This window comes from Medicago sativa, chromosome 2 (genome assembly GCF_051527215.1).
Source record: "Medicago sativa cultivar Bolivia chromosome 2, Bolivia_mono, whole genome shotgun sequence".
NCBI lineage: Eukaryota > Viridiplantae > Streptophyta > Magnoliopsida > Fabales > Fabaceae > Medicago > Medicago sativa.
In genome coordinates, this window is record NC_140750.1 from 79,783,909 (window position 1) to 79,797,385 (window position 13,477).

Here is a 13,477-nt window from a genome sequence, read left to right on the forward strand (position 1 = left end):
ACAAACCAGACCCTCCCGATCATGTCGTTTTCTTTTGTAAGAATTTATTGATGTTTGTTCATTACATTACAATGTACTAATGTACGTACCAACCATCTCATTTCCTTCAATGTCGGTGTTGAATGATCATTTTATTTCCCAATTTCATTCATAGCTTCAACAATCAACATCAACCAGCTAGATCCAAACTGGGATGAATGATCATATAAATACAAATAAAGATATTGATTGTGAATGTCACGAGCTGAGTTTGAAAATTAACTATTATATGTTTAAACAGAATAAATAAAAGGTCATCCCACCCTTGGTGTTGATGCCGTCCAGATATAAAGTTTCAGAGACATTTTAGGGAAATTTTTAAAATGGAGTAGATACAATAAGTGGGGGTGCCAATAGTCTGGCCCAAATATAGATGCAGCATTCCAGACCCAGCTCTTCTACCAAACATGGATCCATCTATACAGAAAGAAACTTTCCCAAATCCCAACCCCCTTAATGACTTAATATGTACATATCCTGGAGGGAAAAAAAATGCAAAATTCTATATTAACTTGAGAAATGTGAATCATACATGTCTTTGTTTAGCATACAAGTTAGGGGATATGTCAGTAAGAGTCATGTCTGCTTCCGGTTTGAGCTAGTACCCCTTTGATCTCATTCTCAGTGAAAATTGGCTCTGAATAACACATCAATACAACATTCAAAATAAATTGAAAGCAGTGAATATTGTTTATTTTCTAACCCCGGCATGACAGCAGCACTTAATCTTGAAAACATTTAAAAAAAGAGGCACAAAGAACAGAATTTGATATTTCATACTGAATATATTCACAATGAATAATGTTCACTCATATGGCCAAGCATCTGAAGTTTCATGCACTTGCACGTCAACCTTCTTCAATTAAGCAAGAATCTGACAAGTGTAGGATATGATCTACTTCATGATGGACAAGTCGCATGAAGTAAATAGTAATCCGCATTTGGAAGGTAAGAACTAATCCAACCCTTGAGAGCTCTGCATAAATAGATTATAGTAGAAACTTTAGAAAGTTGGCAACAATGCAGTCATCCATGCATGCTTTGCCAATGCTACTACCATTCAAAATAATTTTGTACACTGATGCAATAGTTTTGGGTGGGCAAAAAATTAGTCCAACCTTGCAGCGTGAAAGCATGTGCTTTCCCATTTATCAACTTGAAGACCCAATTTTGACCTATATCTAGTACCAAGCTTGTTATCTCCTGAAAGACATAGCAGAAACAGAGAAATAAAGAAAAGAAAAGAAAAGAAAAGTGGGTAAATAAGCACACAAACAATACAACTGTGGAGAAACATCTATCAGTATTCAGTAGTAGTAATAGACACTAATGTATCATATTGATTGAACATTATGTAATTTTTAAAAGGTGACCTGTTGTTATTATCATTTAATTAATATATTAGCTGCATGAGAATTGTATAATCATGCTGGATGCTGAATAGAAACACAGGGCAAGAGGGTATATAATTTTTATTGAAATTTCTTATAGGGATGAAATGCAAGTCATAGTTAACCCTGTTGAAAAGAATAAATCCAGAGTGCAGTTATCCATTGATTATTGCACTTCACATTCATTTTCATCAACAAAAAAAACTGTAAATACAGATCAAGAATTCAAGTAGAAATGCTATGATAATTGATTGGTCTTTTCCCAAATATAATCTAAATCTGAAAGTCACCCAAAATTCATCAGACATCCAAGGTTCAAACTGCAAAGTAGTCCCAGATGTAGCAAAAGAAATGAGATGGTGCCCAACCTTGAAATGTAAAGGTTTAGATGATCACAGATCAACAAAGCTCCAGAAGGCAAACACACTCGATATGAGGTGTGTGTGGGAACATGTCAACTGGCTGTAGGCTTGTTAGCTTATAACATCCTTCTATATTCAGCTCTGCCTACACAAAACCTTCAACAACTCAGATAGTTGAATCTCAAAAATAGAGCTAAAACACAATAAAATTAAAATGACACATACCACACCATGACAGAGATAATCAAGGTCACGTGCACATGTAGCAGGATTGCATGAAACATACACTATGCGAGGCGCCCTAAGATTTAAGAGGAACTTGATCAGCTTCATGTGCATCCCTGGGCGGTTGGGATCTGTATTGGTCACACCAAATGACAACATGTTTAATTGTGTACTTCGGTGAGTGTGAAGAATATATATGATCAGCATGTTGATAATTAAAATAGAGCAAATATGGTTTTCTTTACATGGAAATTATCTGTCGATGACTTGAAGCAATTACTTATTAAAACTCGCATAAACCAGAAAATCTCCCTCCATTAAAGACATAAATAACGAAGCAAGTACAGCTCAAATGTATGCAAATGCAGAATAGATATATGCTTCAGCTAACATTCAAATAAATGGGTTGGGTGGGGGGAAAGAAGTGAACAACAATGGCAATTTCAACAATTAGGATAGATTCATATATACTTCTGATCAAATAAAGTTCACAAGTCAAACTAATTGAATAAAATAATATATAAATAGAATAAGTAGGAATATGGAAATGTAGGACAACGAACCTGAAATAACAATGTCAGGTTTAGGAAAATTCTTCCCGAAATTTCCATCAATTTTATTAAGATCCCCCTCAATAAATGTTGCATTTTGTATGCCATTTAGCTTGGCATTAAGTCGGGCATCTGCGATGGCTTGAGGAACAACTTCATAGCCATAAACATGCTTTACACTGTTCAAAATTGGAAGAGAAGACATTACTTTAATTGTTTGACATTTTGTCCTAATATACTAAAACCAAATGAAGATAAAAGCATACCTTTTTGCAAGTGTCAGACCTATGGTGCCTGTTCCACAAAACAGGTCAAGGACAACTTCTGAGCCATCTCCTCTGATGCCAGCACATTCTTCGATGAGTTTATACAAAACTTCTGCCTAATAGGGAAAATCTTGCTTACATTTCTTTTCTGATGGTCATTATTCAATTTAAGAAATAAAATATGGGACAGGATCTAAAGACAGAGCCAAAAAAATTGGCATATTGTAAACCTGATGAGTATTTGTTTGAAAGAAAGAGTTTGCTGATATTTGGAATGTAAGCCCTCTTAAGGTCTCTGTAATGCTAGATTTCCCATGCAAAGTGTATTCCTCCTCCCCAACAGATGTGTTACCAACAGAAGTATTTACATTATTCATGATGCTTACCTATCATTCATGCAGAGAAGGAATTTACTGGTATTAAATACAATAATTACATAAAGTTTGGAAACAAGTTAAAAAGGTCAGATATCCACGCACACAAAAAGAGACAGTTGGGGTTAAGTATTGAATAAAGTGACAACGTATGAGGGAAATACACTTTAAAAATGAAAATTTTACTCAATAAAATTTCAACAATTTTTTAAAATATGTTATCACAGAAATCCTGAAGTTCACCCATCCATAAAACTAAAATGTTAATAGTTACATTGATGAGATCTCTTACATAATAAGGTTTAGTAATCATAGTTCAGTGCCAAGCGTCTTCTAGACAAACTAAACAATATTTCGCTCAGCATCAGTTCACCTCAGTTCCATCCCCTCCCTATTTAGAAGTGGGATGTTACAGAATCCATCCCCTTGGTATACCTTAAAATTTGAAATCTGAGGGTCAATCAAACTAACAGATTCGGGATGTTACAGGATCCATTCCCAGGATATACTTTGAAATCTACGGGTCAATCAAATAGACAGATATTGTTAAGGACCAACTATCCTAAAAGCTTAAGATGTTACGAGGAAGCACCACATAGCTTCATGTCATTTAGACATCCCTATGGGCTATAGCCTTTTTGGCTTGGAGCATGGAGGATGCAAAAGCCCATTTAACCTTGTATAGAAATTAAATTTGATCGTAAAGAATGGGTGTAAAAGGCTCAAAACTCCTGACACTTGATCAATGAAACTCCACTACAGTGTTAAGATCAACTCTTATATAGCTTAAGTTGATGAATGCAAGGAAGCACTTAATTGTTACCTTCAACAGAAACAGAAATTACAGGTTTAAGGGGTTTCGAAAGTTAAGGAAGAAGCACATGTGAAGAAGCTAAAGCAGGATGTATAATCGTAGTGAAAAATTGAAAAACTTAAGTACCAACCACTTCGGGAAATGCAGAAACTTTATCTACTAGGACCTTCAGCAAATCGGGCTTGTAGGAAGAGGTCACAAAGTTGACCATTACTTCAGGCAGACCAGTCATTACATCCCTAGAACAAAAATTAAATATTAATACTGATAGAAAACAAGGTACCCTTCAAATGAAATATTGTTATGTCACCCCTTTGAATTTGATGCTTTTTCAGGTATTATTACTCACATTACATATTTTATGAAGTTTCGTTGGAATTTGGAATTGAACATTGTCGAAATTGTATTTATCTTATGATTCAATGACTTTATTGTTTATATAGTTATATTTCTAAATGACACATCATCCCACACCTTTGCCCGAGTTAAAATAAACTCCATACCAATTTAAAATCAATGTTTGAGCCTTATCCGGTGTATGGAACCCCACATTGCATAGTGATATGGTTTGAATAGTGATAGTAAGTGGTGGGCATCCATCACCATATAAGCCAGCTTTGTGCGGTTGAGTTAGGCATTAGGCTCAACACAAATTCTAATTCTAAGATAGAGAGTCTATCATATATATGTTGGGTCACCCGTAATTGAGTCACCTAGGTCACACTCAAGCCGGCTATTCCTCCCTGGGCGTCTGAGGTGTGTGTTGAGTGTCGCACATTGGATAGTGATATGGTCTAAATACTGCTTATAAGTAATCGGCATTTCCCACCTTATAAGGTGGTTTTGTAAGTTTATTTAGGCTCGACCCAAATTCTATGGTCCACGAATATAGATGCAAGAACTAAAATGTCCATGTGTACCCAAAACAAGTAAGACAAGGAACAAATAATATAACTTAAATACCTTCCACTTCTCAGCATCAAATGCTTAAGAAATCCTTTGTGTGAATGAACATTGTAGGGTGAGAAACCAAGTTGTGGGTCTCTCCAACATTCTTGTATAGCCGCAAGAACCTGTTCAGATGTTCAAGACAAAACATAAGGAGAATGCAATAAACCTCCCAGTTGTGAATATGAAATCAAATAAGTGTAGGTTACTGTCACAGAAACATGCAACAGTTGAATCACAGAAAAACAATAACATTGCATACCTTATTAGCAGGATCAGTTTGTAGTAAGCACTTTTCAACATTTATAATTTTATCAAAAAAACCAGGAACATGCAATCCAAGTGCATAATTTTCACTCCCAGCATCAACATTTCTTTCGTGCAGCGACTCTTTAGGCAACCATTTATATGGACCAAATGAGAATTCCATCTACACAAGAAAGTAAACAAAGCACAATACAACTTAGTCATTAACCAAAAGATGCATTTGCATGAGATATAGTTTTTGAAAATGACAAAAATAAACTAACTAACCTTGTTTCTATAATGAAACTGGATATCACAAGGAACAATCGGTTTCATAATACCATTCAATTCCAAGTCTTTCTGAGAAAACCTTCCAACATGTATGACCAAGTCACGGACCTGTTTATATAAACAGTTTAATTAAATGCTTATAACATAAGCAGTTATCATATAAGTGCTAATGTTTAAATTATTTATATAACAAAAGATAAAATTAAGTAAAAAAAAAATCGTATAAACTACAACTTGTTATCATAAGCTATCATGGAAAACTTATATAAATAGGCCTTGTTTGGATAAATTATTTAATTTGCAGCTTATAGCATAAGAGCGCGTCATGGTAAGTTTTTGTGTATAAGCTATTTTTACAACAAAAGATAAAGTTAAATTGTTTTCGTACAAGCTATAAATTGTTTTCATAAGCTATCTTGGAAAACTTAAGGAGCTGATGAACATGTCATAAGTTGTTTTCATAAGTTCCTCCAAACAGTGTCACAAACACTTATCCATTAGATAAGCTCAAAACAGAAGCTTATAGACATGCCATAAGCTGATTTTATAAACTCTATCATACAGCCTTAGAAGTGCTTATGCAGATAAATAAGCTTAAAAAAATCAATCCAAGCATGTCCTATGTCACGAACTATAAAGTGTTGTCATAAGCTAAAACAACAACTTATGATTCATACATAAGGACTTATCATGATAAGCATGTATGCATAAGTTGCAAAATAAGTTGTTTATCTAAACAGCGTCATAGACATGTCATAAGCTGATTTAAAAAACTCTCTTAAACAGTTTCACAAGTATGTATACCAATAAATAAGCTCAAATAAACGAATCAAAACACATCATAATTCACTCACTCACCTGTTCCTCTTTAGCTTTAATCTGAGCCTGATAAGCCAAATTCTGCGTCTTACAACCACCACAATGCGGAACATAAACACAAGGCGCATCAACAACATCAAAAGGAGGAGTTAAAGTCTCAACCTTAGTAGCCTCCGCGTAATTCCCCTTCTTTCGAGTAATCCTCCCAATGAAACGTTCACCGGGAAGTGCACGGTCACACATGACTACAAAACCGGTATCAGTAACTTTGCATAGACCTTTGCCTTTGAAAGCGAGGGATTCGCAGAGTAGTTCGAGGGTTTGGCCGCGTTTAGGGAAATAGGAATTGGAGGTGTTAGGGTTTGGGGTTTTGGGAATTGAAGTTGTGGTGGTTGGTTCTGGTTGTGGTTCGGGGAGGGAACATGAGAGAGTAGAGAGAGCAAAACGGTGAGAGGGAGAGGATGGGAATTTGAATTTTCGGAAATGGAGTGGGAGTGTGTTTGTTAGGTTTGAAATTGTTGTTGTCATTTTCGCGGTTTCTGAAGCCAAATGCTTCTTGCTTCTTCAATCAGAAGCTGCACTGTAGAGTAAGGGGGTTTTTGTGAAGGAAGGAATGAACAAACGATTGATGAGAGAGAGAGAGAGAGAGAGAATTGAATATAGTTTGTAACTTTGTATTTTATTTTATGAGAATAAGTAAAAGTGTTTTTGGAAAAGATTGTTTTTGAAATATATGATTAAATAAGGTAAAAATTGTCTTTTTTTTATATATAATTTTGGATAAAGAAATTGAGTTTATTTTCCTTATTATTTAAGATGGAGGGAGTATTATCTTTTTGTTCGTATAGAATCACAAGTTTTTAAGTTGAACATTTACTAAACTTTATTTAAATTTTAGTTTTTCATAATATTTCAATTTGTAAGAATAATTCATAAAATAATGCATAAAAATGTAAATAAGAACTAAAAGTGAATAATTTTTTAGGATTAAACTTTCTTTTTTGACGGATTGAGGGACTAAACTTAAAAGGTGATAATTTTGTATAGATTAAAAACATAATTATTTAATTTTAACCCAGTTGATTTTGAATCTATACTTGAGTATGTTTATTTAAAGTTAATAAAAAAATATGTCTTTATTTATGTGTAAAACATAGTTTGATAGGGAATTTCACATATTTTTGTGTCTTTTGACATTTTAGGGTGAAACCTTGCATTGCAAGCATATCCAAACATGTACGGGTAAAGTACTCATAATTCTGAGTTTAACACAAATGTACTGGAGTCAGTCAGTAACAACTTATGTCATATTGTCATATATAAATCTATCTTATACTGTTTTTTAAACATAATTGTGGTAGTTCGTTGGGTTGTCTTCATTGCATTCTTCAACACCTTCATTTGTGTTGGATTTAGTCCCACATTGTCTAGAGATATGACCATCAAAAACATAAGCCTGGATCTGTTCCTGCGGGTTTTGCAACACATAAAAAAGCATCATCAGCGTTTTCCTTCACCACACGGTATTGAATTGAACATAACAACTGCACAAACACGTTGTCCTGCATCCACACAATTAGTAAAACAAAATAGCCCAACCCAAGATAAAACCTTTGTGCTATTTCTCAATTTTCAAACATGATTAACACTAAACCTTTTCATTATGTTAACCATTCAAAACTTCGCACTTTAATTGATTTATGTAAATCTATTAATCAAATTAAACAAACCCATGCAAACTTAATCACCACAGCACAAATCTCACACCCTGTTATAGCCAACAAATTCCTCAAAAACGTTGCTTTAGTTTCTCTTACTTATGCACACAAACTGTTTGATAAAATTCCTCAACCAGATTTATTCATTTACAACACCATGATTAAAGCACATTCTTTGTCAAACCATTTGTATCGTGATTCCGTCGCGGTGTTTAGATTGTTGACTAGGGATTCAGGGTTTTTCCCGAATCGGTATAGTTTTGTGTTTGCTTTCGGTGCTTGTGGAAATGGGATGTGTGTGAGGGAAGGGGAGCAGGTTTTTACACATGCTGTGAAAGTTGGGTTGGATGGTAATGTGTTTGTTGTGAATTCGTTGATTGGTATGTTTGGAAAGTTGGGAGATGTGGAGGATGCGAGGAAGGTGTTTGATTCGGCTGTAGATAGAGATTTGTATAGTTGGAACACGATGATTGGTGTGTATGTTGGATCCGGTAATATGATTTTAGCGAATGATTTGTTTGATAAAATGCATGAGAGGGATGTTGTTTCGTGGAGTACTGTGATAGCAGCCTATGTTCAGGTATTGCAGGATTCGGAAGTAATGATCACACATTTACTGATTATTCTAACATTTTTACATGATTGTCATGTTGCTCTGAACTGGGCATTGCACTAGTGCACAGTTGAAAGTATGTTACATGTGCAGTCCTTTAAGTTGTTTAATTGTACCCAATTATTTTTAAGTCTTTTTTGGTCCTAGATAGGTCATTTAAATCTTAAAATATGCATGGCATTTTTTCAGATTCGGTTTAACTCCATTAAAAAAATGATTTAAACAATATAATTTTTTAATCGCCGCATCAATATCAAAACAGTCACGCATGCATTTTTTAATACCGAGCACATTTTGAGACTTAAATGACCCATCTAGGACAAAGAAACTTAAGGGCTAATCTGGTATAATTAACAACTTAAAGGACCAAAAAGTATTTTGCCTACATTTTATTATTTTGACTTGATTGTATATGTACTCTGTCTAAAATTTTTTCATGCTTACTCTAGGTTGGCTGTTTCATGGAGGCTTTGGATTTCTTCCACAAAATGTTGCAATCCGAGGTCAAACCAAATGAATATACCATGGTAAGCGCTCTTGCAGCCTGTTCAAACCTTGTCACGTTGGATCAGGGAAAGTGGATCCATGTTTACATTCGCAGGGGCAAGATTAAGATGAATGATAGACTTCTGGCTAGCCTCATTGACATGTATGCAAAGTGTGGCGAGATAGATTCTGCATCGAGTGTTTTTCATGAACACAAAGTGAAGCGAAAAGTTTGGCCGTGGAATGCCATGATCGGTGGGTTTGCAATGCATGGAAAACCTAAAGAAGCTATAAGTGTGTTTGAACAAATGAAGGTTGAGAAAGTTTCTCCTAATAAAGTAACATTCATTGCCTTACTAAATGCTTGTAGTCATGGCTATATGGGTAAGGAGGGAAAATCATATTTTGAATTGATGGCTAGTGATTACGGAATTAATCCTGAAATAGAGCATTATGGATGTATGGTAGATTTACTTAGTCGTTCCGGGCTCTTGAAGGAGGCTGAAGAGATGATTTTGAGCATGCCGATGGCTCCGGATGTTGCGATTTGGGGAGCATTGTTGAATGCTTGTAGAATCTATAAAGATATGGAGCGTGGATATAGAATAGGTAGGATAATTAAAGAAATTGATCCTAAACATGTAGGCTGTCATGTTCTGTTGGGTAATATATATTCTACATCTGGAAGATGGAATGAAGCAAGGATGCTAAGAGAGAAAAATGAAATCAGTAATGACATGAAAAAAATTCCTGGTTTCAGCTCAATTGAATTGAATGGGATATTCCATGAATTCCTTGTTGGTGATCGATCACATCCTCGGAGTAGGGAGATTTATTCATTTTTGGATGAGATGATAAGCAAGTTGAAGATTGCCGGGTATGTTCCCGAGTTAGGGGAAGTTTTGCTTGATTTTGATGATGAAGAAGATAAAGAGACTGCTCTTTCTGTACACAGTGAGAAGTTGGCTATTGCTTTTGGACTGATGAACACGGCACCCGGAACTCCAATTCGCATAGTGAAGAATTTACGAGTTTGTGGGGATTGTCATCAAGCAACAAAATTCATCTCCAAGGTTTATGATCGAGTAATTATAGTTCGAGATAGGGCACGGTATCACCACTTCAAAGATGGAATTTGTTCTTGCAAAGACTACTGGTAGATAAAGAAAATGCTCTTCAACCCTAACCCCTGGTGCATAAGTTGCAACAAGTGAACTGTTCTCCCTGCAGTGACATTTGTGAGGCGGTTTCAATTCTTTTGTCCCTGCCTGCATCATGGGAGAGTCTTCGCTAGTAGACTTGGTGTGATTTGGTTTGCCTGCATTTGGAGTATTTGGAAGGCAAGGAATGACAAATTATTCAAATACAAGGAAGTTTACTTGGAAAATATTGTTGAATCGGTGAAACGGAGTTCCTGGAACTGGCTGAGATTCAAGACAAATAGCATGGAGTACAATCTGAATCAATGGTTCGCGAATCCCAGAGCTTGTCTCGGCTGTGTGGAATTGCAAGTGTGAGGATGAGGTGTGTTTTGCTCGTTTGGAGATGGGTCAGACTCGGATAAATATCATCTTGATAGAGTTTTGGAGTATTCTGCACAGACAGGACAGATTCAAATATTTTACAGGATATCAAATTGCAGCAGCATTTTCATCTCGTGTATTATTCCTCTGTGTTGAGGCTCCATTTCTGTGTAATTCAGGCAGGCTGATGTACAAAGGCCGCTTCAGGTTTAATGTACAAAAGCCGCATCAGGTTTGTTGGGACTGTGCTGTGAACTCACCTGAGATCAGTTTATCGTCTTTGCTGGAAGTTGGATAATTTGTTTCATATGTTACTTAGTTTTGACGGTGGCCTGTTAGTTCTTAAGTGGATTTTCTCTCATTTCTTTTTTTGCTGATTGGAGGTCGTCAATGGCTTGGGATATCATTGGCATTCCAGAAGGAAGGTTGGGCACATCTAGATCAGTTGAAGGTTTGGTGCTTCAGATTATGTTCGCAATATGGAGTTTTAGTTTTTTACTTGCTGATTAAGGGTTTCGTTATTAGCCTTTCTAGCTTCGGTGTCGCTGTTTAGGCTAGTCAGTTATCGGAATCGCTTGGTGTGTGGCTGCTGCTGCTTGTTTTATTCAATCTAGTGCTGATCAGTTGGCTTAAGCGTTCCCATAGTTCGTCGTTTCTTGGTTTTAAGTTTCTGCGGCGGCGTCTGAGTTCGGCTAGTCTTGTTTTTGTTTGTTCCTAGCCGGCATAGGCCCTGCAATTTACTTTTCTTTGGGCAAAGGTCTGTTATTCATTGTATCAGGTTATGGGGCTAGTTGCTTTGTGGGAGACTTTTAAGGCTGTTTCTTGTATCAAGTTTGTGTCTGTTTGGGCGAACTCTTTGTACTGTTATAGGCATATCTAATCTTATGCCTCTTATTTTAATTTAATTTATTCTTGGCATTTTCAAAAAGAGTTCGCATAGTTGCCACACTCAAACAACATTTTGACAATTGGAAATGTTCAAAGTCTGCATAGTTGCCACACACAATACTATAAGAATTTTAATAATCGTTATGACCTTTGAAGAAGCTTCAATTCTACACGTCAATTTAATCATAAGTCATAACCAGAACTCTCAAACATACATGTATCCATGACTTACTAACTCAAGTACTGAATAGGGATGGCAATGGGTACCCTATGGGTAGGGTACTACAGTGCCTTTTCCCATACCCGCATTTGTAAAAAATACTCGTACCCTCGTGAGCAACAACTTTAGTGCCCTTCCCCATACCCTATGGGTACCTAAGTGTCCATACCCGCACCCATTACCCGCACTTCAAATATGAAAAGACAATAAAAACATCACAATTGAAATAAAACTATGATCCAAATTTTTTAAAATTAACTCATAAAATAGTACGAATCGTAGTATTTAGTCAAATAAAAAACATCCAAAATATCCCTAAAATATTGTACATCGGCAGGATGGAGTTGTTATTGTATTAAGTAGTTTTTTGGTTTATATTTAGGTTTAGGCTTAAATAGCTAAATAAATTAATTAATTATACACCAAAAATAAATAAATTATTTGTAATATTATATAAATATGTATATGCAGGGTTGCGGGGCTGGACAGTATAGTACCCTTACCCGTGCCCATACCCATTAAAATTTGCGGGTATTACCCGGACCCGTGCCCAAACCCATGAAAGTGGGGTTTTACCCTACCCATTGTGGGTATTTTTTGTGGATACCCACGGGGCCTGGGTCCAATTGTCATCCCTAGTACTGAATCCATTTTACCATCAATAAGCATAAAATCAGCAACAAACTATCTACTTAAATTGAACGTAAGTTTATATATTTATATAGACCAAATACCTCTTTTGACTCTTTAAGTTTTACAAAAATATCGGGTTAGTTTAAATTTTTAAGTTTCAAATAGGTCCTTTAAGTTGTTAATTGAATGCATCTGTTTGAAGTTTTTTATGTTTTTAAGTTTCAAATAGGTCTTTAAAAGGGTACCGATGCATTAAATTAACAACTTAAAAGACTTATTTGAAACTTAAAAAACTTAAAGGACCAATCCGGTATTTTTGTCAAACTTAAAGGACCAAAAGAGGTATTTGGGTATTTATATACTAATGCCAATATAGCACCACAAGACATAAATTCAAACCTTAATGAAGGAGAAAATACTAATATAATAACAATTAGAAACCATAGACATATTCCAAACTTGCTGAAAGTTTGGAACCACACACTAATTGGGTTTGTCCACTTGCTTACATATATACTCCTAAACATAAAAACAAAACTATATTTTTGATACTTTAGGAAAAAGATAAGTTCATGTAAAGCAGAAGATTACATATCATCTTTTGAATTCTCATAACATTACAAACGTCAAGGAATGTATAGCATGGCTACAGAGTACAACTCAACCATCTTAATCACAAACTCACACTGTTCTTTCATAAAATCCAACAGAAACAAATGACATATCCATATATTACCAATAAATTACTATTTTATGTATGTGACACTGTAATAGAGATAGAAGAAACAGGAGTTTGATCAAATTCGCAACATCAGTAACTTGAGCACATGATGCTTCCATGATACCGTTGCGAATTTGATCACCAATATCCCTAACATGGCCAGGTTCATGAGGTATAAAAACTGGCATTCTTTGAATTGTTTCCAAGGTCTCTGATTGTGTCAAAGTATTGAGTAATCATGATAAGATCCATCACTTCCTTTGCTGAAGTTCCTTCCACCTTGTTAGAGAATTGCAAGATATTCTCTCTCAAGCCATCTGTGATAGCTTGTCGCTGTCTTGCCACACCA

The 13,477-nt window shown here is 35.5% G+C and overlaps 2 protein-coding genes across 3 annotated transcripts; one reads left to right on the forward strand and one right to left on the reverse strand.

Annotated features, from left to right (window-relative positions):
- Positions 1 to 517: 517 nt before the first annotated feature.
- Positions 518 to 6,956, reverse strand: LOC146951224 (RNA methyltransferase family protein). 2 transcript variants are annotated; one of them, XM_085747171.1, is made up of 12 exons: positions 6,366 to 6,956; positions 5,505 to 5,615; positions 5,233 to 5,400; positions 4,986 to 5,095; positions 4,153 to 4,261; positions 3,065 to 3,220; positions 2,835 to 2,950; positions 2,581 to 2,747; positions 2,018 to 2,148; positions 1,799 to 1,933; positions 1,158 to 1,242; positions 518 to 1,015 (listed from the first exon to the last, which is right to left on the reverse strand). In XM_085747171.1, exons 1-10 carry the CDS (start codon positions 6,852 to 6,854, stop codon positions 1,928 to 1,930), a joined length of 1,563 nt encoding a protein of 520 aa, XP_085603297.1. In that variant the 5' UTR covers positions 6,855 to 6,956; the 3' UTR covers positions 518 to 1,015; positions 1,158 to 1,242; positions 1,799 to 1,927. The 2 variants fall into 2 exon arrangements, with proteins under 2 accessions (XP_085603297.1, XP_085603296.1); XM_085747170.1 differs by having other exon boundaries at positions 1,799 to 1,937.
- Positions 6,957 to 7,263: 307 nt separating this feature from the next.
- Positions 7,264 to 11,594, forward strand: LOC146951225 (pentatricopeptide repeat-containing protein At5g66520-like). The gene is made up of 2 exons (XM_085747172.1): positions 7,264 to 8,624; positions 9,107 to 11,594. Exons 1-2 carry the CDS (start codon positions 7,965 to 7,967, stop codon positions 10,301 to 10,303), a joined length of 1,857 nt encoding a protein of 618 aa, XP_085603298.1. The 5' UTR covers positions 7,264 to 7,964; the 3' UTR covers positions 10,304 to 11,594.
- Positions 11,595 to 13,477: the final 1,883 nt, after the last annotated feature.